This window comes from Phasianus colchicus, chromosome 13 (genome assembly GCF_987193195.1).
Source record: "Phasianus colchicus chromosome 13, bPhaCol1.hap1.1, whole genome shotgun sequence".
NCBI lineage: Eukaryota > Metazoa > Chordata > Aves > Galliformes > Phasianidae > Phasianus > Phasianus colchicus.
The window spans coordinates 20,145,161-20,165,467 of record NC_143448.1 but is presented as its reverse complement, the minus strand read 5'-3'; the positions used below and the strand labels follow the sequence as shown (position 1 = coordinate 20,165,467).

The 20,307-nt window shown below is 39.7% G+C and overlaps 1 protein-coding gene and 1 non-coding gene across 10 annotated transcripts in view; both read right to left on the bottom strand.

Annotated features, from left to right (window-relative positions):
* The window catches only part of AP1G1 (adaptor related protein complex 1 subunit gamma 1), a 45,828-nt gene that overhangs the window by 7,791 nt on the left and 17,730 nt on the right, over positions 1-20,307 (bottom strand). For 6 of the 9 annotated variants that reach the window (XM_031615038.2, XM_031615042.2, XM_031615043.2 and 3 more), the window contains 19 exons: positions 17,672-17,813; positions 16,586-16,682; positions 14,961-15,037; positions 13,809-13,817; positions 12,521-12,616; positions 11,967-12,047; positions 11,635-11,733; positions 10,825-10,880; positions 9,635-9,748; positions 6,904-7,044; positions 6,267-6,321; positions 5,009-5,131; positions 4,599-4,688; positions 3,979-4,106; positions 3,287-3,391; positions 1,955-2,096; positions 1,379-1,505; positions 808-903; positions 421-581 (listed from right to left, as the gene is read on the bottom strand). In XM_031615038.2, coding sequence (XP_031470898.1) covers positions 421-581; positions 808-903; positions 1,379-1,505; positions 1,955-2,096; positions 3,287-3,391; positions 3,979-4,106; positions 4,599-4,688; positions 5,009-5,131; positions 6,267-6,321; positions 6,904-7,044; positions 9,635-9,748; positions 10,825-10,880; positions 11,635-11,733; positions 11,967-12,047; positions 12,521-12,616; positions 13,809-13,817; positions 14,961-15,037; positions 16,586-16,682; positions 17,672-17,813 — 1,939 coding nt within the window. Of the gene's footprint in view, positions 1-420; positions 582-690; positions 904-1,378; positions 1,506-1,954; positions 2,097-3,286; positions 3,392-3,978; positions 4,107-4,598; positions 4,689-5,008; positions 5,132-6,266; positions 6,322-6,903; positions 7,045-9,634; positions 9,749-10,824; positions 10,881-11,634; positions 11,734-11,966; positions 12,048-12,520; positions 12,617-13,808; positions 13,818-14,960; positions 15,038-16,585; positions 16,683-17,671; positions 17,814-20,307 lie in introns of those variants that run through there. The other 3 variants (XM_031615041.2, XR_016470723.1, XM_090149551.1) reach the window with 3 other exon arrangements.
* On the bottom strand, positions 8,234-8,320 carry LOC116244071 (small nucleolar RNA SNORD71). The gene has a single exon (XR_004170108.1). It is a non-coding gene; the product is annotated as a small nucleolar RNA SNORD71 (small nucleolar RNA).

Below are 20,307 nucleotides of genomic sequence, written 5' to 3'. Positions count from 1 at the left end.
ACTAACTGCTTTAACTGCGTTAATAATCACTATGTGGGAACTCACTTCAAGTTTTATAGGCAGCTAATAGCTCCAAAGAATTTTCTTTTTTCCATGTATTTACAGCTACAAAGAGTACAATATATTTCTTAGAAACTAAGAACAAAGGGAAAGGTTTGTCTTGGTGGTTTTTTTTTTTTGGACCCAACATTTTCCTGGGCATAGTTTAGCAATCTTTCTAGAAAACTGTGATTTTAAAATAAGATTTTATCAGAGCAGATCATTTTATCCCATCCTCCATTCCATTTATGACTAAACTGAGCACAATGAGAACTGTTAGCTCACCCATGCTGCATGTGTCTGCCTATATTAAAGTACCAATCAGGAAGTACTTGCAGCTGGCCCTCTACCTGTCACTGTAGTTGCCCTAAGCAGTTCTACCTTTGGTACTGCAGCTTGGAAAACAAAATCTGTCATATCCAGCTCTGTGCTGTTGGAGGCCTGTATTGTGATTACAGTGACACTGGGGTTGGTGTTTGACCTCTCAAAACTGAAGTCAATCTTCAGCCCATTCTTGTTGTATGCAGTAATTGAAGGGATTCCTGTAGAAAGCAAAAAAGTAGCAGACTTGAGAATCTAGACATCATTCTCAGCATCACAAAACTCATTTCCTTTACCCCAGAACACAAATTCTTCTGTAGATTAAACAACCTCCCCTCCTGCTCCAATGTGTGTGTCACACTTCACAATGACATCTCCTTTCCGTTACTACCCCTTGTTTCCTCTTCTGCTGTGGCACCTTCAGCTAAGGTTTCAGATGTCCCTAACCTGCAGCAATATCATTGAAGAGAGGCTGTGATGACAGTCCATCAAGCAGGAATGGAGGCTGTGATATCTGGGGTGCAGGGGCAGATACTGGGGAACCTACAAGAAATGTTGGATAATTATTAGATTTTGCTGTCACAGAATGAAGGGTAATTATTCCCCCAACTCAACTGCTCAAATATCAATACATACTATTTCTACATACGAAACTTTACAAATAGGTATTTATGATATTTGCCTCTTCTCAGCTTTTATTCAACAAGGTCTGGCTCCTCTTGAGCTAGCAGGCATTCAAATGCAGTAATTTCTTGTATCTTATTCTCTCTGGAAAGGCTCACATAGTGTTCCCAGGCCGGAATGTGAAAATACATAAGTCCCACTGTCTAAACATTAAGTGTCAATCTCTGATGTCATCTCCTGATGTCCACCTGTATGCTAATACAGAGCCTGACAACAGTCATGAAGACAGGGACTTAGTAGTGATGAACAAACCAGCCCTTGCATCTTCAGCACTCAACCTGACCCACCCCAGGAATGAGATTACGTAGATTTCCAAGAGATGAAGCCTACTCACCTGTTAGGTTGAGGTCTCCCAGTAGGTCAAGGAGCTCCCCACCAGCAGAGGCTGGCTTGCTTGTAGGTGCAGTGGGGATTACAGGTGTTATGTCATTCCCCCCCAGCAAGTCCAACAAATCATTTGCCTAATGAGAAAATAAAAGTTACATATTCATATTTCTGCTGATTCCCCCTTTCATACTGGATGAATTCCACTTGCCCTCAGATTAAAGGCCAGAGCTGCTGACTGATTAGAGAGATTCTTAGTTTGGCTGTGGTTCCAAGAGATCAAGCTACTGCTTTTTTGGAACCACACTGATAAGAGTGGGATGGAGCCTGAGGATACAAACAGGCTGAGGAATATATGGACTTATCCCATCATGCTCTTGCATTCCCTACAATAACCTCTTCCACACATCTGTTCTTGGAACTAGAACCATCAGAGCAGAAATGTGATGCAATTGATCACCAGGCCACAACTTACAAAGAGGCAGGGTCAGGAAGGGAGGCTGCGTCAGCTTATTGTTGAAAAGTCAGTGGCTAGCATTCTGAGCTGATAGGCAGTGATAACTTATACTAGATCAGTTTCCATTACCTGGCTACCAGGCTGCAATCCAGAGTGCGGAGGTTTGGTTTCCAGTACCGCTGTTTCTGTCTCTCCATTGGTCTGTACAATCTCAGTAGGGCCATTGGTGGTGACTTTCTCCATCACCGGCATTCTCTCAAGCAGGGCTGGCCTGAAAGAAGCTGACATAGTTATACTGTGCCATCTTCTTGGATCCCAATCCAAGCATTCAAAACATTCAAGAGAAGATATACACAGCGCAACCTGCGTCTTCCTTTCAGCTCCGCTGCAGGGGCACTGTAAGACTATGTAACAGCTGCAGGTGGTCAAAAACGATCCCTAACATATTGTGCCAGTGTATATATATTAAATGTCAGCTGACAGTCAAACAATACACCCTTGTCTTCTTCTAATACTGGACAGTTTTCACAGTGGAGCTAGGATAACAAAGCAGATTAAATGACTGAGCAATCGTGGATTAACTGCAGACATAGGACATCTGACTGCTCTGGTCCATACTCAGGTGAATCAGAAGGTCAGCTGATTGGCTGAAACAGGTAACAAAGTTGGAAAAACAAACCACCGTGCTCTCTAAGTCAAATTTAAGTTTCCAGAAAGTGTAAGTTTGGTCCTCAAGAGTACCCTCCTGAAAGCATACAGAAACTGAAGGAGAAGAGGCACAGGACACAGAATCCTGACTTCAACACAACAAAGCACAAGCCATACAGAGAAAACTAGTCTATAATGCAAGAAATACCATTACCCTCATGGATCAGGTCTCAAAGTACTGCATGTAATATGAGTAAGTTACACTGCCAACATCTTTCAGGATGAATGAGATTTGCAGTGCCAATAACCCCAACAATGGGCTTTCAGACTCCGTGACAGAATTACCTCAAGTTCAGAGCATAGCTTTGGAAAAAAAGGTCAGTGGATCTCTGCACGTTTATTCCAAAAGTGTAATAAGATCAGCTTAAACCTAACAACTGGTATGGTTAGCATGGCAAAAGCTACCTGCAGGCACTTGCTCAGCTAGCAAATTTAAGATTCAACACCTAAATCATAGAATTGCTCATGTTGGAAAAGACCTTAAAGATCATCAAGTCCTACCACAAAGTGAAACAACAGCCAACTTCAAGCTCAAAATGGGAAAAGCGTTTTGGAAGGGCAAGACTGCGATCTCAGAACACTTATCACAGGATATACTAAGTTCTTAAAACACCTCACAATAGATCAGGAAGGGATTGCAGTTCTTGTGTAATTTTTTTACAGAACACCCTGATTAAGCTCTCTGTATGTACTACGTAGGAGATCAGGGTAGATTATTAGCCTTTTCGAACACTAAAACTCATCAGCACTTACCTCATGTGATCATATTTCTTAAATAGTGCATTATATTCCACTGCCCTCTGTTGTAGCTCCACATCAATGCTACTGCCGTAAATGGAAACTACCTTCTTAATGCGACTGCAGGGAAAATGAAAGGACAAAAAGACAAACAGCAAAACACTATGGAATTAGGAGCAAAGAGCAAGAAATTAGCACGTGTCACCCAGAAGATGCTAACTGACCTATGATGAAGAGGTGCGCTGTGTAACTGACTTGAAATGGTAGTCACTGCTGCTTTCCTTGATTATCTGTGCAACATCACTTTTTCAACTGCTCCTGTTTCTCCTCAGCAGTCAGCAGGTGATCATTGCATCACCACAAGGTATACCACACCAAAGCTCAATGACCCACAATCAAGCCTTAATACAAAATAAGCCTATTTTTCTTCCCAACACAACAAATAAAAATGGAATAAATCCACTGAAAGTAAGGGTTTTCCCTCCCATTAATAAGTTTTCAAGCAAGGACATCATGACATAAATTGCCCACACAGTAGAGAACATCTGAAAACAGTATGAATTGGTGGAAGTCTTGCAGCTTGCAAGCCAATAAGATGACTCAACAACAGAAAAAGAATACATCCAAAAAATAGTTCTACTGAAGCAAACTGATGCCAGCATGTTTGCAACAAAATCCTACGCAGAACAACATCAAAGAGAACTCACTTGACAGTGCAGGTGAACCTTGTGGAAAGCTTCATGATGGCAGTGAGAGCGTAGCCTCGTGTAACAGATGCAGACATATTAGATATCAGAACACTTTCTAAAATATCAAGAACTTCATCCTCTGTTACCTGAAAAGGTACAGAAAGGTTAGGCTTAGACAGAGAGAAGCTCTGCAGCAAGCCTTCCATGGTATACTGTAAAAAGTTTATCTTGCTTAATGGGAGCTTTCCAGTAACTTTATGAACATGCAGCATGTACGCAGTGTATGAAACAGATACATACAGATAGCTGTCTTGCGATATTTTACTTTAAAATAAAGCTCCTGTTCCACATATTTTAAAAAAGGGTTATCAAAACATAGAGCTAGAAACCCCAGCTGACACTCTGCAAGCTAGGTTAGAACCAAAATCACATTACTCTGACTAGTGTAGCTGCACGCTTCAGAGACAAAGCTGGATATGTTTATATAGCCCATGTCAGCAGCATGGAAAGGAGTTCCCACTCCCAGGCCCACCACTATCACAGACACCACTACTAACTGTTGCAAGCAATCTGCTCACATAGCCATCAAACAGCTCCAGCCTCAGCCACGTATACACTTGCTCCTTCTCAGGCTATACCTGTATTGGCTCCTCTTCTTCACACTGACCAGACACCAGAAGATCTCCATACTCTCCTATGCACCAGGAGGCCACTTGAACCAGTGGCTGCTGTCAGAAGAATTAATAAACGAAAATCAGACACCTCAGAGATAAATGCATTCCTGTACAAAAAACATAAACCACCACTATTTTCCAGAGCCAGCTTACTCTTGCTACCAGCCAAGGAAATTCACTATAGCAAAAGAAACAGAGGTATTTCATTTGATCAAGAATTCCTTAAGAGAAAATTAGAAGAACAAGTCCATAAAGAATACATGTTTTCACTGCAATCTGTCATTGGAACTAGACAGCATGATACTGACTTACCTTGATATGTTTAGCAAATATGTTTATTACAGCATAGTAAGGAAACTTGTATTAGGTATTACCTGAGAGTAATCACCAAGGATGGCTTTGTAGAGTCTCTGCACAGTGTAGGCATGCATCTCCACACTATTAGTTATTAGCTGGATCAGGTTGGGAACAGCATCATCACGAACATAACTTCCTGCCTGCAAGAACATTTACGTATTCGAGAAAAAAAAAAACTGCTAGGTTTCATTATACAACTTCTCAGTAACACCCAGCAACTGCTGACATCCTTCAAAGCCATGTGATTCATACAGGTTTAAAATTAAAAAAACAAAACAACTTTATCATCCTCAAGTACTTTGTGACTGATTTTGAGCAAACTCAGATTTGCTGAAGTACAAAACAGCACATTCTCCTAAAGTACTCAGCTATATCCAGAGAAAGTCATACTGTAGATAAAAAGAGGATAGGATATACACAAAAATACTGTTCTATTTCTATGCCACGTAAGAATGAGAACACTGTAGAAAAACTTATCTGTTGAATGGAAGACTAAGACTAAGACAAACTCTGATGGTACAAATTAGCTTTTTCATCATTTCTTCAAAACTAGGCTCTATGCCAGATCAGCACAGAAATTAGCATTAGTACTAAAGGAAAGATGTACACTGCTCAAAAGTTGTTTTGTTTGGACACTTCCTCTGGCACTGAAAACATAATCACTCAAAAGAGAAATTAAATGAGCTCAATTAAGTCAACTAAGTGAAAATTCAGCAAGCCAAAACCAGGAGCTGATGCCGTATTTCTGTATTAATTCTCCCAAGTCTGGTAAACTGGATTGGCTACTTATAGATAAGAGTCTGCAGTAGGCAGTCTTGTGAATGTAACTTTATAAATGGTTCTCCTTAGCACTCAAAGGATGAAGTTAACTTTAATAAAAGCAAGTCGTATGAGAGAAATTCTCACAACCTACCAACCTTCACATAGAAATCAATTCTATGTTCAGAGGAATGCAGATTTCTCAGTTTCAGGATGCCACAACAGCACAGAAAGCAAGACTCACTTCTTGATCTCGTCAAATATAAACACTCATCCAAATAAAGTAGATCACCTCCCATTGCCCTGCATCAGAGAACACACTGCCTACCCAAGTTATTAAGCTTTCTTCTCTCATTTGCTGAAACACTACTTCAGTTCCAACCTCAACTGTAATGTTTGCAAAGAAATTCAGGTAGTAAAAAAGTAACAGTCAGGTAGTAAAAAAAACCCAAACAAATCAGAAAGCTGCTGTACAGCTGTTACAAAGTCACACACGGAAGAGCCAATTTTACTTACCGTTGTTAAGACTCTCATGATTGTGTCTATGTGCCAGCGTTTGGAAGGAGCGTATCTGACAAAAATAAGAAAAGAATTAGAGCAAGAATTACTAGCTTTAACACCAGCAAGAAAACAAAGTCAACAGAACGTCCTCCCCATTTTGGTCACCTCCTGGCCCACCTCTTCCTTGAATAAAAAAAACTTAATTCTTTGACCGTTTGTTAGTAATGTTGACACTGAAATGCTGAATGAATATACAAGCACAGCCATACCTTACACATACTTAAAAATCAGGCTGCTAATTATAATGGCTCAACTTTAGTAAGATCATCTCATATGCACATGTAATAGGAGAGAACACATAAGTGGGCATGTGGAAGGGGCAAGGGACCAAGGTGTCAACACAAAACCTGTTCCAAAGAACAGCAAAAATCAATAAACTAGATAGGCTTAATGATATGAGGACTGCCTATAAGGGAACATTAGTGTGCCTCAATGCACTGGTACATCCTGTCCTTCAGCAGGGGTAAAACCATTAAACTCAAGATCAACTTATTCTCCCTTAAGTGTTGAGAAAGGGAGGGGGGTAGACAAGGCAAAAATGCTCACAATTTTGATAACTGAAAAAAAAATTATTGGCAAATTGATCCCGTACTTTTCTGCTGCAAGGAATATTCCAGATGCACAGTCTGCCTTGAACTCTGGCTCACATGAATCTAGGAAATACAGCAACTCCTTCATCATTCCACGAACATTGTTCCCATTAACAAGAGCAAAACTCAGTTCCATTGCACGCCTAGGGTAATGGACAGAAAACAAAGTATATTCTCATTGGTGAAGTAAAATAAACAAGTCCAGTTACACTCAAATACACTTATCCTTTGGTTAAAAGAGCAATCTTATTATGGAAGGCTCTTCCCACAGGATTAATTGCATTTTCTTGTTCAGGAGAAGAAACAGCCACCCCAAAAAACCATAAACTGAAGTGCAGCTGGGCAAATGTCCCTAGATATCTTAAGGCTAGAAATATCTTTCAACAACCGGAGTCCATCAGTGTTAAGGTCCTAGTATTCACATTTACACGTTGGTCATATCTGACACATCCGCAATAAGAAAGTTATACCAGCTACAAGATTTCTTCAGGTTCAGAAATCTTTAAATCCATTTTGTTCTCCATCCATTAAAGTTTTGAACACATCAGAGTTGATAAGCTTTATTATGTCCTGGCAGATAGACTAAGTAAGAGTTCCAGAACTCAGGATGGTAGTGCTCTGTACAAAATTCATTCCTTCCTGTCACAAGTTGACATCACAATTAGACAAAGTCCTAGCTATTTGACATTACTTTTTATATATAAACAAAGATCAGAGGCCAGTCCTTGTTCCTTCTATTTGAAGCTTCTGAAGTTGATTGTAGCACAACTCTCCCACGCATTCCACATTCCCTGAATGAAAACTACTGTCTTCAAATATTACTTGTTTCTGGGCAACCATAATAATTTGCTATGTTAAAATGCATTAAAGCAGCCTCTCTAAACAACTCTGACTATTCTTTACAATTGAGTACTCAGTGTAATCCAGAGCACAAACTCATCAAGCATGGAAGGAAGGGAACAACTTTATCAGGAACTTCATTCTCTGCCCATCGCTAGATAGGCTAATAGAATAAGACCCCTGAAGAGAATCAAAAACTTCCAGCCATATATTGCTCACATTCAATCATATTACAGGCCTCATTTCTGTCACGAAGTTCCTAGTAATGCAATTTGATCATATTAAGCTGACAGGTAAACTTGAAGTAAATGGCAAAGCTATTCTGAATTACACTACACTGACCAAAGTTGCACTTCAATGTTTAAGATGACAAGAACAGGCCATACTTCACACGTCAACCAAAACCAGGTATGTCTTTCTCTCAAGTTCCAGATCTCGAAACTTGCTGTTCGGGACTCCAATATCCAATCAATATATCGCTTCAATGAGAAGAGTGCATTGTCAGCAGCACGAGTGTCAACACAGCAACATCAAGCTCTGCCGATGGATCACTCAAAGGCTTCATCCTCCAATAGCACTCAGACATGAAGCTCTGTTGTTTGTAGCACGTTTTCCTTAACAGGCATCAGCAAAATGCTTTTGTGGCCTTCCATCCAAAGCCTAGATAGGCCTTTGCTGTTCCACAGCCTAACCTCACACTGACTCTGACACCAAACTGTGATAGCCTAACTTGAACACGTAAGATAAAAATTTACCTTTTAGGATAGCATAACACTGTAAAATGGAATTACATTACACCCATTTCATAACTGTTAAAACTAACCTTCAGAAGAAAGTTTCAAATTGTTTCCTACTCTACATGTTAGAGTATGTAAGTACTGCTGAAAATCTAGATCTGATTCAGAGTCAAATCTGAAGAATGCCTTCTAGCACAAGTATCTGCAGCATATCTAATTGGTTAGACAAAGCCAATATAAGAGGATAAGCAGTTCTAAAATAAATGTGTTCACGATGTAACAAGTTGAACGAAATTCTGGCCTGCAATGGTTCCACCCAGTGCAAAAGGGATGCAACAGTCCCTATCATTGACACGGTTGTTTTATGTTGCGCTGAGGTCAACGAATTACAGAATGAATACTGATAAGGAAGAGAGCACTGAATCAAATTGGAGTGTGAAAGACTTGATTTAGAGAATTAAGTGTAGTACTTCACACAGGCCAGTAGAATTGTGATCAACTTATTCAATACTATCTATGAGTAACTGAAACAAGATGCTACCATGAGTGAAAGGAACAACTGAAGTGATTAAAAGTAATCAGAGAAATATCTTAATACTGAGTTGTTTTGTTTTTTTAAGAAAGATGAATAATGCTGCAAGCTCTCCTATTGTCCAGAGAAGGAATGCAAAACAGGACACAGTTTATAAGCAAATCATCTGAACAATCCAGTAAACTTAAATTCTACCACTGTCTAAATTTAATCTAGAATCATTAATTGGAGATTTTAACATTGCTTCAGGATAATGTCACAACACCTGTTTGTCTGGGAAAGAAAAGTAAGACCAAGCATGCCAGAATAGTTTGGATTAGGACCCTAATTTATGAAGGTTGATACTTCTGAGCATACCAGCTCATCTCTGGGTGACTCCATTTTGGAAGTGTTCAGACAAACAGAAAAATTATTACCCTACCAATTCAAGAGGCAGAAAACGCAAAAGCAGCTTCTCAAAGAAAGTGGCTGCATGCTTTCATTACCTTTATTACCTTACATGAAGTAGAAATCAAATCATTAATACTAGTCTCATTTTCAGTTCTCCAGTAGTCCTGTCATTTTCCCATGTCCTTGTCCTGCTCACTCTTCATAGGCTGCCTCTTTCACTGATATTTCAGTTACCTTTTAATGGAGACATCCAGATCTTTCAGGCAGTCCACAATTGTGCTTCTATGTCTCTGTACTGCATTATGGTCTGTCTGCACAGTTTTCAACAGTGATGTCAAAGCCACATATCTGGGATAAGAATATTGCATAAGAAAATAGTTAAAGGGAAGCACTCAACTTCTATGCACAAATACACCTACCCACATTTAATCATCTTTTGCAACAAAACAGAGCTCTCTTGTACCCCTCAGTAACATGTGAGGATCTTCCACGAGACTACCTGGCCTAGCTCCATAGGGTTACCATACAAAAGAGTAACACATCTAATGATATTCTGCTGCTCAGACAAGCACCCACCCCAGTTCCTGGGCTCATGCCAGTTGTCAGCAGAATCACAGGAGTTGGAAGGGCCTCGTGGAGATCGAGTCCAATATCCCCTCCCCCCCTTGCTAGAGAAGTTTTGCTACAGTAGGTTGTACAAGAAAGCAGCCAGGCAGATTTGAATATCTCTGGAGAAGGAGACTCCACCACTTCTCCAGGCAGCTTGCTCCAGTGCCCTGTCATCCAAAAGTAAGGTTTCTCATATCCTGTCTTCATTTTGAAAAATCAAGGCAATTAAAGTTTAGACCTCCATATATCACATACAAACTACAAAGCAAGTTACAATTCCCAAAGCTAGAGCCTTCCACCCATATGACGATTTCTAATACTAATGCCTACAGATGTGACTTAATTCTGGCAGTTGCAGCAATACTACGTTCAGATTAAAGAAGTAATGGTTGTGCATTAATTTCCATGATGACAGCAATATGCAGACGAAAGAAAACAAAACAACTCCTTGTCTAATTTGTAAAGTTGGCACTGTCCACTCTAATTTGAATGTCATCATGACCAGGTGAAACAAGACAGAAGATTTACAGAATACTGAAAAAAAAAAACCCAACCGTTCAGCTAGATTAAAAAAATCACATTAAGAATTAACTTTACGCTCCTAGATTCTACTACTATGAAGGGCAGAGCCATAGTTAAAGTTTTGACAGAGAGAATGCCAAGAAAAAAAAAGAAAACTGGTCAGTCACGTTCACCCCACTAACAACACTTCCCAGAACACTCTCCTGGAAAGTTCTACTCAGTATAATCTTAGTGTCATTGCTTCTTAGACATTTTAAGCTGGGCATAGATGGAGCACACTTCATACAACTTACCTAATATTTTTGTCGTTGTTTAATAAGAAACGGCCTAGGATGTTAATGGCTAACACCTGCAGAAAAAGTTATAAAAGGTCAGTGACCAGAAAGTCCTCCATCATTGCTTCAAGGTGACTTTAAAGGCAACGTTACTACTGCGCTTCTTGGCCAAAAGCAAGACAAAAGAACTCTGGAGCCTGACTAAGCAAAGGAAAAACTAAGACAAACATGGTACAGGCTCTCTCCTGTACTCCAGGAAAAACAGTCTTCAAGAATGTTTTGCTGCTCCCCTCCCCCAGCCACCCCTTCCCCTCTTTCTCCCTCATTTTCTTTTTCCCTTTTATACCCTTTTCTCCCCCACCTCCACGCTGTAACACTATAATGCAATGGAAAGCACAGCAATAACATCAGGGTAGCAAAGTCCTAGGCTGCAGCAAATGAGGACAAGCACAAATTAAATACACAGACACAGAAACAATGGAAGAAAAAGCTGCTTACCCTTGGAAGGCCTCAGATAGGCAGGAATCTTCAGTGAGACACACTCACCACCACTGCCAACCCTTAAATGAGGGCTGAGAAGAGGCTCCAACCCTTCTGACCACTCAAGTACATTGCATGCACCTGCGTTCCCTGGGCTCACCCTGCCTTCCCACAAGGTGCTCCATCACTGCTTCAGGCCAGGACACAGCATTTCTGCTACACCCCTTAATTACACCTTCCAAAGAGGCTACAAGTCTTATCTAGAATCAACCACAGGGCTTTTTTGCCTCACATGTCTTCTACAGAAATTGCTCTAACACAAAAAAAGCCACAGCAAAGACAACTTACTCTCAGTCCACTCTCAGATTTTATGTCCATAATAGTCAGCACAGTTTCATACAGAATGGCATTTCCCACATTTTTACTTGTTTCTGTATTAGTAGCAACCTAGAAGAAAGAAACAAAGTGACTCCATTACCTCCAAAGTGGACCCCCTTTGTGCTGCTCTGCAGAAGAAGCCGTGAAATTCAGTAATTCTTAGTGTACCACATCTACAAATACATGCCTCCAGCAACAAAACTCACCCCAGTGTGGCAAGCAGCTGTATCTTCACCAGTGCTGAATCCAAATAATTAACAAATGAAGAGAAAATGTAAGCTGATTAACCTTGCAAGTCTCACCTGTGCAAGTATGTCATTCATTGCTTCACTAGAATCATCATCGTTTCGCCCTAGAATCCTTAGCAACCGCAGGATTCGCACCTACATGACAAAAATAGAAAATCTCACTCAATGGAAATCTTTTACAGAAGGGCCATGAAATTCACTGCTTGAGGGATGACAAAGAAGAAAACAAAAGACTAATTTTCCTATTTCAAAGCATAATGCAGATTTGGTTCTATTCTCAGGCAAACGCTGTGCTCTTTTTCTTTTCATAGGCCAAAACTGTTACAAGTACATAGATAGTCAAACTAGGCACATTCCTGCAAGACCAACATTCATTGTTTCTTCTTGTTTTGCCACAACGTATCACAATACCATAGGGCACAACAACTTCTGTTTAATCCAGGTGGCTTTCACTAAGGTAGATGTACAGCATTTATCCAGCCTACTCTAACACAATGCCAATCCTCAAAGCGACACTGCTGCCTTATGGTAACTATCTTGTCATACTTATGTCTCACAATGGAGTGCACAAATTAAAGCTATCAATGACTGCTTGCATCATTTCTTACCTGCAAAAAGGGGTCACTGATCCCAGACACATCATGCTCTGGTGAATATCCAGACATGATAAGGTTCTTCAGAATACGAACTAGTTGGGGAACAAGCTGTGAAGAAGAGTTATCAGAAAATGTACCTATTAGCTTGTTGTTCTTTCTGCCCAAGTACAGGTCCAAAAGCAAATCTTGCATTTGAAAGCATGTTGTCCTACAGATTCCTCCTCAAAGTTCAGCCTGAACATCTAGAGACTATTATACAAATGTCTACAGCTTAAATGTTTCTAGTCATTTCCTATCTAAGCTGGAGTCTGAGCACCATATTCCATCTTCAAAGTACTAACTCCACCACAACTTGATAAGCAATACCTAAAAGGAAATATCAATTTAAAATACTCCTGTCTTCACAAAAAAGGAGGCTGCTAGGACTGGTAAAGTAGCATCCTTCCAAAACTTTGTTTGGGAGCTTTACCAGATTAGCTCCAGACTGATTTTTAGCATACATTCACATGTAGTATATATCACCTGCTTTCACAAAGCATCAGGCATAAGAGATTTAATCTTTCACATACTTACAGGATTACAGTAAATTATTAAAGATTCCTTTAAGTTTGATACTTCATTCAAATCAGCCTCTCAAGAGAAAAGCTTGGTAATCTGCAACACATTCCCTCATAAGAGAGTAACATGCAAGTGTACTGATCTGCAAAAATGTTCCTGGAGTCCTGATTAACATTTGCTCTGCCTTCTAACATGCAAGAATATTATCAGAACTGAGGACAAGGCAAACAAAGGAAAACATTACAGCCATGGAGACTGGTTGAGGGCCCCTTACCAACCTTCTGTACTCAAATTTCACTGAAGAAAAACATCAGCAATGGAGTTGCACCCAGTAGTTCTTTGGCAGTAAGAACACATACAGGTGGACACACAATTCTCCTGCTTCCTTCCGTGTAAAGGAATCACCCACAGCTGCCCTACATTTAAGGCAAGGCACAAAGCCACCAGTGGTAAAGAACACTCATGGCTATAGTGTGCATACACAGAAAAAAATCCCTCAAAATCCCAAGATGAGGGCTTGAGCAAAGAAGGTTTGTGTTTTGAGAAGGCCATAGAGATTCAGGGCTGATATGGGTAGAGGAGCTTAGTGATAAGCCCAGCACACAAAAAGCACTAAACAAGACAACTGATATAAGCACGTGGCATTAATCACAAACATGGCATTATCTGGTACTGCATCACAGGAGGCAAACTTGTACAGACTCAATGCAAGCATGCACCATGTACAAGAATTAAACCTTACCTTTTCGTTCTAACACAGAGCAGGATTCCAAACAGACGAAAGAGACAAAACAGATGAAGCAGGCATTAGGGACAAATCAATGTTACATCATTCACAGCATAAACAACCAAAGAGACTGCTAGAAAAGCAAGTACCTAGTACTTACATTTCACAGAGGCAGCTTTTTTTTTTTTTTTAACCAGTAAGACTACCACCTATAAGTGAGCAATGGCTCACTTTCATGTGTCCCTAGTCTTTCTTTCATTTTCATTCCTGCTTTGCTGTACACAACCAGGGCAAGAGGAGATGTATGTCAGAGTGGTAAAATGCATCAATAGGACAAACTGTTTGAAATCCCTAGTGATATACACAAGTCAATGAAGAACAGTAAACCGGGCATGAAAATAAACAAACCTCTTTGGGACACATGAGAGGAGCAAATGGCCAGTTCTGTTTATCAGCTTTTATCAATTTCTCCTTTGACCAAAAATCAGATTAATTAAAAAAATAAACAATGAAGTTTTCACATAGTCTGGTAGTCTTCAATATGGCAATAATACTGCACAGCAAATTACAGCAATAAATGTTAGGAAATGTGTGTTAAGGCAGAAAATAAGCAAACACTCCTATCAGAGGGGGAATGATGTTGACACTGAAACCTCTAAGTTAGAAAGGAAAATTATGTACTACAGCATGCATCAGAGACAAACTTCCATTGGTGAGAACAGAACTTCCATTAGTACTTCCGATGTGAGCTTATACAACTGTGTGACAGTGGTTAAGGAATTCAAGTGCATGTGCAAGCCTTTTTTTTTTTTTTTGCTTCTTTACGATTAATATACATGCACTTCCTGATGACACCGTGTAGTTAGCTATGAAGAGCAAAAAAGCTGAAAGGGGGCACTAGTTCTTAACTGTAAGGTGAGATTCATACAAACTACAGTCTTCAAGAGTAATTTTTGTAACTTAACCCCTTCTTGGAGAGGGCTAGGCACTCAGCACTCCCACTTTTTTCTTTATTGTTTTGATAACAAGCAGGTAGTTAAATTCTTCAGTTGTAAGGATTTTATTTTAAAAAGGTGCACACTGCTTTCACTTCAGAAATTAAGCAGCATCAAAACCAAAACAAAACCATGAAAATTAATTCTGCAATGTTATCAAATTCACACTTACCTTTCTAAAGTGTGCAAGCATGTCTGGGCTTCTCTCACACATCTCCGTGAGGAGGACTACTGATGTGTGTAGAACACCTAAAAGCCAAGAGAAAAAAACTCTTATTAGCTCTAGGCAAATAAAAATTGCAATGAAATGAAAACAGATCACACAAAATAATCTCTTAAATCTAACACATGCTTCAAAAAGATACTTGCAGCTGTGCCCAAGGTAAAGTTGATGACAAAGTGCATGTCTTAGATCAGCAACTAAAAGTCAAAAAAGGAGACAAACGGGACTTGTATATTGCTTTAAAAACTTGCCTATTAAATATACTGTAGGACAATAACAAACATGTAAATAAGATTTGAGAAGGACAAGCTATTAAATGTAAGTGTTGAGTTTCTTATGCTTCCCGATTTTCTCTCTTGATTTGGATACCCTACCCAGCCTTACGTGGTCTGCATTGCATCTTCCTTAGGTCTCAAACCTCAAGTTTAGAGGAAGACTACAGTAGACAATTTGCTGAAGCCAAATTGTCTATTTGGCAGTCAACTGCTGTGTTCTGACTTGCAGAACTCAGTTAAAACATCTCTGAAAAGTAGTTAGAAAAGCCATGTCAGTTACAAAGCACTTAGATTACAACAGTTGAAAATTAACCACTGAATGCACCCTCAGCAAGTTTGCTGGCAACACCATGCTGCATGGTGGGGTCAAGATGCTGGAAGGGATACCATCTAGAGGCACTCAGGCTCAAGAGGTGGGCCTTTGCAAACCTCATGAAGTTCAACACGGCCAAGTGTAAGGTCCTACCACTGGGGTTAGGGCAATCCCAAACTTGAATACAGGCTGGATGATGAGTGGGACCTGCAGGGGTGGACCTGGAGGCACTGGCAAATGAAAAAAACAAAATACACATGGCCTGCTAGTAACATTTCACTTAACTACTCTGTCTGGAGACAAACTTGCTGTAGGACTTCCAGCACAACACAACCAACTATTTTCTTAAGGCACATAATCACTGAAGATAAGCAAAAGGACTAAGCCTGTAAGGAGTGAGCACTAGCTTGATACAAAATTAACCAAGTTAAATACTTTTTGTATTTCTCTTTAAATAATCTTCTGAAGTACTTGAAAAAGAAAATGCATTAAAACAATAACCTAGCAAAAAAAAAAGCAACATTAATGTGAGAATCTATACTATGATCTAAAACAGCACTGAAGACAGACTCTTTCCTGTCAGAAAACATCTCCACTCTGGTAACGCCCACTAAGCAAGTGTCAGATAATCCTACAGCACTATGCAAACTGAAGTCACCCAAAAAGCTAAAATGCACATTTTGAACTTCATTTGGGCAGCGTACTGGATAGAAGTGACAAACTTTCCCATTGCACCCACTCTGAAATAGGTAAAAAACATTGAGAGTTCCTTTTACCACCTATGCCATATACGTGCTGCTAATGTCCTGCTAATTTGTAGCCATAAGCCCCTGTCTTCTCAATTACATTTGTCCTCACTGCATAGCAATGGGAAGAAACAAATAATAAAAATATAACTCAGTAAATCCCTCCAAATAAAAGGTTTCAGTACTGTATGCCATACGCAAAAAACAGTAATCGTCTTGCTAAGCACGTTCAGACATTACCATGGTTCTTTTCATTCAGCAAGTTTTTGGTGGCTGGCAGGAACATCTCCATAAGTTCAGGCACCTTTCTAATAACGTGAACAGCACACAGTGCTGCCTATATAGGAAAAACATTTGATTAGTATGTAGTACAGTGACAAAACATTGAGAACAGCACAGCAGGAACTACCACAAATTTCATGATATACAGAGGCTTGAAATGTTTATAGCACATTTTTCCACTCTCTGCTACAAGTGATACTAAACAGCACCACAGAAGAGTTTAACAAAACTTCCACAGTTGAAAAGTAAAAAAAGCATTGAGTTGCAAAATAACACTTGCACTAACAGTAGTTCATTTGAAAATTATTCACTTCAGAGTCATATTAATCGTTATGCGGCTCTGCATTTAATAGGGCTACTTCAGCCTGTCTCACTGTTAGGAAGGGAGGGGAATGATAACTGGAAGTGAAAAGTGAAATTTATGTAAAATTCATGGCTTGTTTTCTTTCCTTTGAATACGATCACATTCCCACAAAACAGTTTCCCCTTCAGGTGACAGATCCTATGAAAAACAGAAGTACACTTCAAAAAGTTTGCCCATATCTTCCAGAGAACAGAAGCAAGAGAAGACCCTACTCTTTGTAGCTGTCTGAGAATCAAGTGCACTGCCTCTTCCCAGAATACAGCAATACCTCTCAGCACTGCTGTTGTGCCTAAAATCCCATTATTTCCTCCAACCTTTTCAAGAAATAACAATATATTTAAAAAGAAAAATACTATTTATACTTTACAGATGCTCTTTCATACTGGCTAACAATTAGAAGTTTGGAGCTAGAGCCCGTCAACAGGCAGGTGCTCGTAATACAATCAATAACCTTAAGGTACAGAGCATCTTAGAAATTAGAAACAGATACCTCATCTGTTGAAGGCTAGCCTTCTAGAGGATTGCGCACATCCTTGCTCTGCACAGACATGGGCTTTGGCCTCAACTTGTCTTGCACACTTGCAAATATTCAGTCAGCATTCCAAGCTGTCTAGTGCTGCAGTTATTAGCAAGATATCCCAATCTCAAGTTTTAATCCTTAACAAAACATTAAAAAGTACCTTCTTCCTAAGATAGGAGTTGGATGTTTTGAGGAGCTTTTCAACCTCTCCTGCAAGGTCTCTGCACATTTCTGAAGAGCCCATGCAGCCAAGAGTGCAGAGTGCCAGCCCCTGCACATATTGCGTGCTGTGGTTAAGGTCACTGCCAAGAAGAGTGAAAAAAAGGACAGTCAGCATGTGAACAAATCCTGAACATGGAAAGAAGTGCATCTGTGTATGGCCACCCAGCCATCTGCACACATGGCTAGAAATCTCCAAATTCTAAGCCATTTGGGAGTATGAGTAAACAATATCAGCTTTGAGTTTTCTATTACTTTTATATAGAATCTTCAAAGAAAAAGATTTCAGTAAAACCATCAGGTGAATATCCAGTGCTTGAGCTGAGAGGAGGGAAGACCACAGAGAACTCCATTAGAGTTTACTATAGTAAAGACTAAACCTTGTATTTTGGAATTTGCAAGCAGGAAAGAAACTAACATCAAGTATAGTCTTGTAGCAACTTTGTAAGTTGTCCCAGCATAAACAAGTTGTAGAATAGGCTTTAGCTTCTGGTTTATATGCGCTTTGATTTGCAGTTTCTGAATCTTAAGATTTTAATGCAGTTTGACTTGCATATTTTTAAAATGGCTTTTAATTCTAGCTACCTCCCCTTCCTTCCATATGACTATTAGGATTAATGAATGATGAACTGTAAAACTTCATCTGGATTTGGTCGTGAAATAAAACCTTAAAGGGTAACAGACAATACATATGCTTAATACATTAATCTCAGTATAACGCAAAATAAGAATTTTTGCTAAGACTTACAAACTGAACAAAAATATTGAATCGGAAGTGAGATTCATATTTACAAACTGAACAGCCTTAAAAACAAAATCTATGCAAGATATTGTTATTCTGGCTCAAGATGGATGATAAAAACAACATAAAATAAACAAAAAGCCCACTACTCACTTGAGTGAGCTTGCAAGTAATTCATACGGAAATGCTGTTAGCCCCTGGAAGTTGCAAAATGCAATACCCATCAGCAGACACTACTTCTGAGGCCACCCACCAATCATCAATCACATTAAGTACAAGACAATACAGCTTCCATACAGCAATTACAACAGCTTTTAAAAACTGACTTCCAACCAATTTTCCATCAAAACACCTGGTACTCATGTCACCACAGCATCCAGGATCCATTCACAAACGACTACATTGTGAAGGAAATAAAAATACGGTTCCTGTTTGGGAGGTGAGTTGCTGACTGCATGACGGGAGACCAGGGGAGGCAAGCAGTATGCAACCAGATTCATACAACATGCAGAAAAGAGAGCGTTCTGCATGTAATATATAGAAGTTATGGCAACATGCTAATAAAATAACAGAGTACACCTGCCATTAAAATGGGTTGATTTTTGTTTCCTTATTTTAGCAAGTTTTGGGCAGCGATACATAACAGCGAATATAGCAAGTACATGCTACACCACAAGGGTGTTCACTTGTTTGTATGGAAGATCTAGGTTGTGGTTATAAGACACTGATGAAAGCACGACAAAGTGGCAGGTGAGGAAGCCAAAAGAGAAAGCAATAAGGTTCCCACCACCTAAGTGCTGACTCCCAGTTTTGTTTAGCTTCAGCCTGGCTCATGTCAAATTCATCCCACCCTTATCACACAAATTCGTTTTAGCATAAGCCATCAGAAAAAGATGTTAGTACAGCAGTCTAGTTCTAATGGAGGAGTATGACATTTCAATAAAAGAATATTTGACCAGAAGTTTATCTCCCAGACATCTGTAGATCCCAAGGCCCACAGTCTTGTCAAGACTTCCCAAGCACTTTGAGTACACAGTCTAAGCAATCAATCTTTCCAATACTTCATTTGCTATTAATCAAGAGGCTTATGTTCAAAAAGTAAATAAAACCAGACACGCCAAATACAACCAAGCAGGCACAAAGATAAAACAACTAGACCCCAGTTGTTCCACTCCTTTTCCCACTCATCTTGAAAAAAGACTGTCCATCATTAGAAACAGACCGACCATCCTTTACTTAACTATAATATGAAACAGTCCTGGTTTAGCAGCACTTCACTAGAAAGATTTTAAAAGTAAAGAAACTGAGGAAAAAACCCAATCCTTATTTTTCATCCTTTCTTGACCAATTTCAGGAAGATACCAAGCAGACAGCACATTCCAAGTTACTGCCTTGCTTCCAAGGAAAATCATACATCAGTACTGCTAGGTCAACCTTAAAAGGCGGCGGGATACAGAGTCTTGATTCCCGAGGTCAAAAACTTCAGAGCTCATCAGCACAAGTAAACAAATAGAGCAAGAGATACAGTACAGAGATACAGTTTAGTAACACAGGATAACCTGGCCTACAATGTTTCAGCAGCATTAGGAAAATATCCTCTGATTTAATCCTATTTAAAAGGTACACAGACCTTCAGCAATGCTGCATTACTAACTGCATGCCTGTCTCTTTCCTACTTTGTAAGCTGGGAGATAATTTAATTCTCAAATGTGGAATTATACTTGGCACTGGTGAGGCCACACCTCAAGCACTGTGCTCACTTTTGGGACTCTCATTACAAGAAGGACACTGATGCCCTGCAGCATGTCCAGAGAACGGCAAGGAAGCTGCAAAGG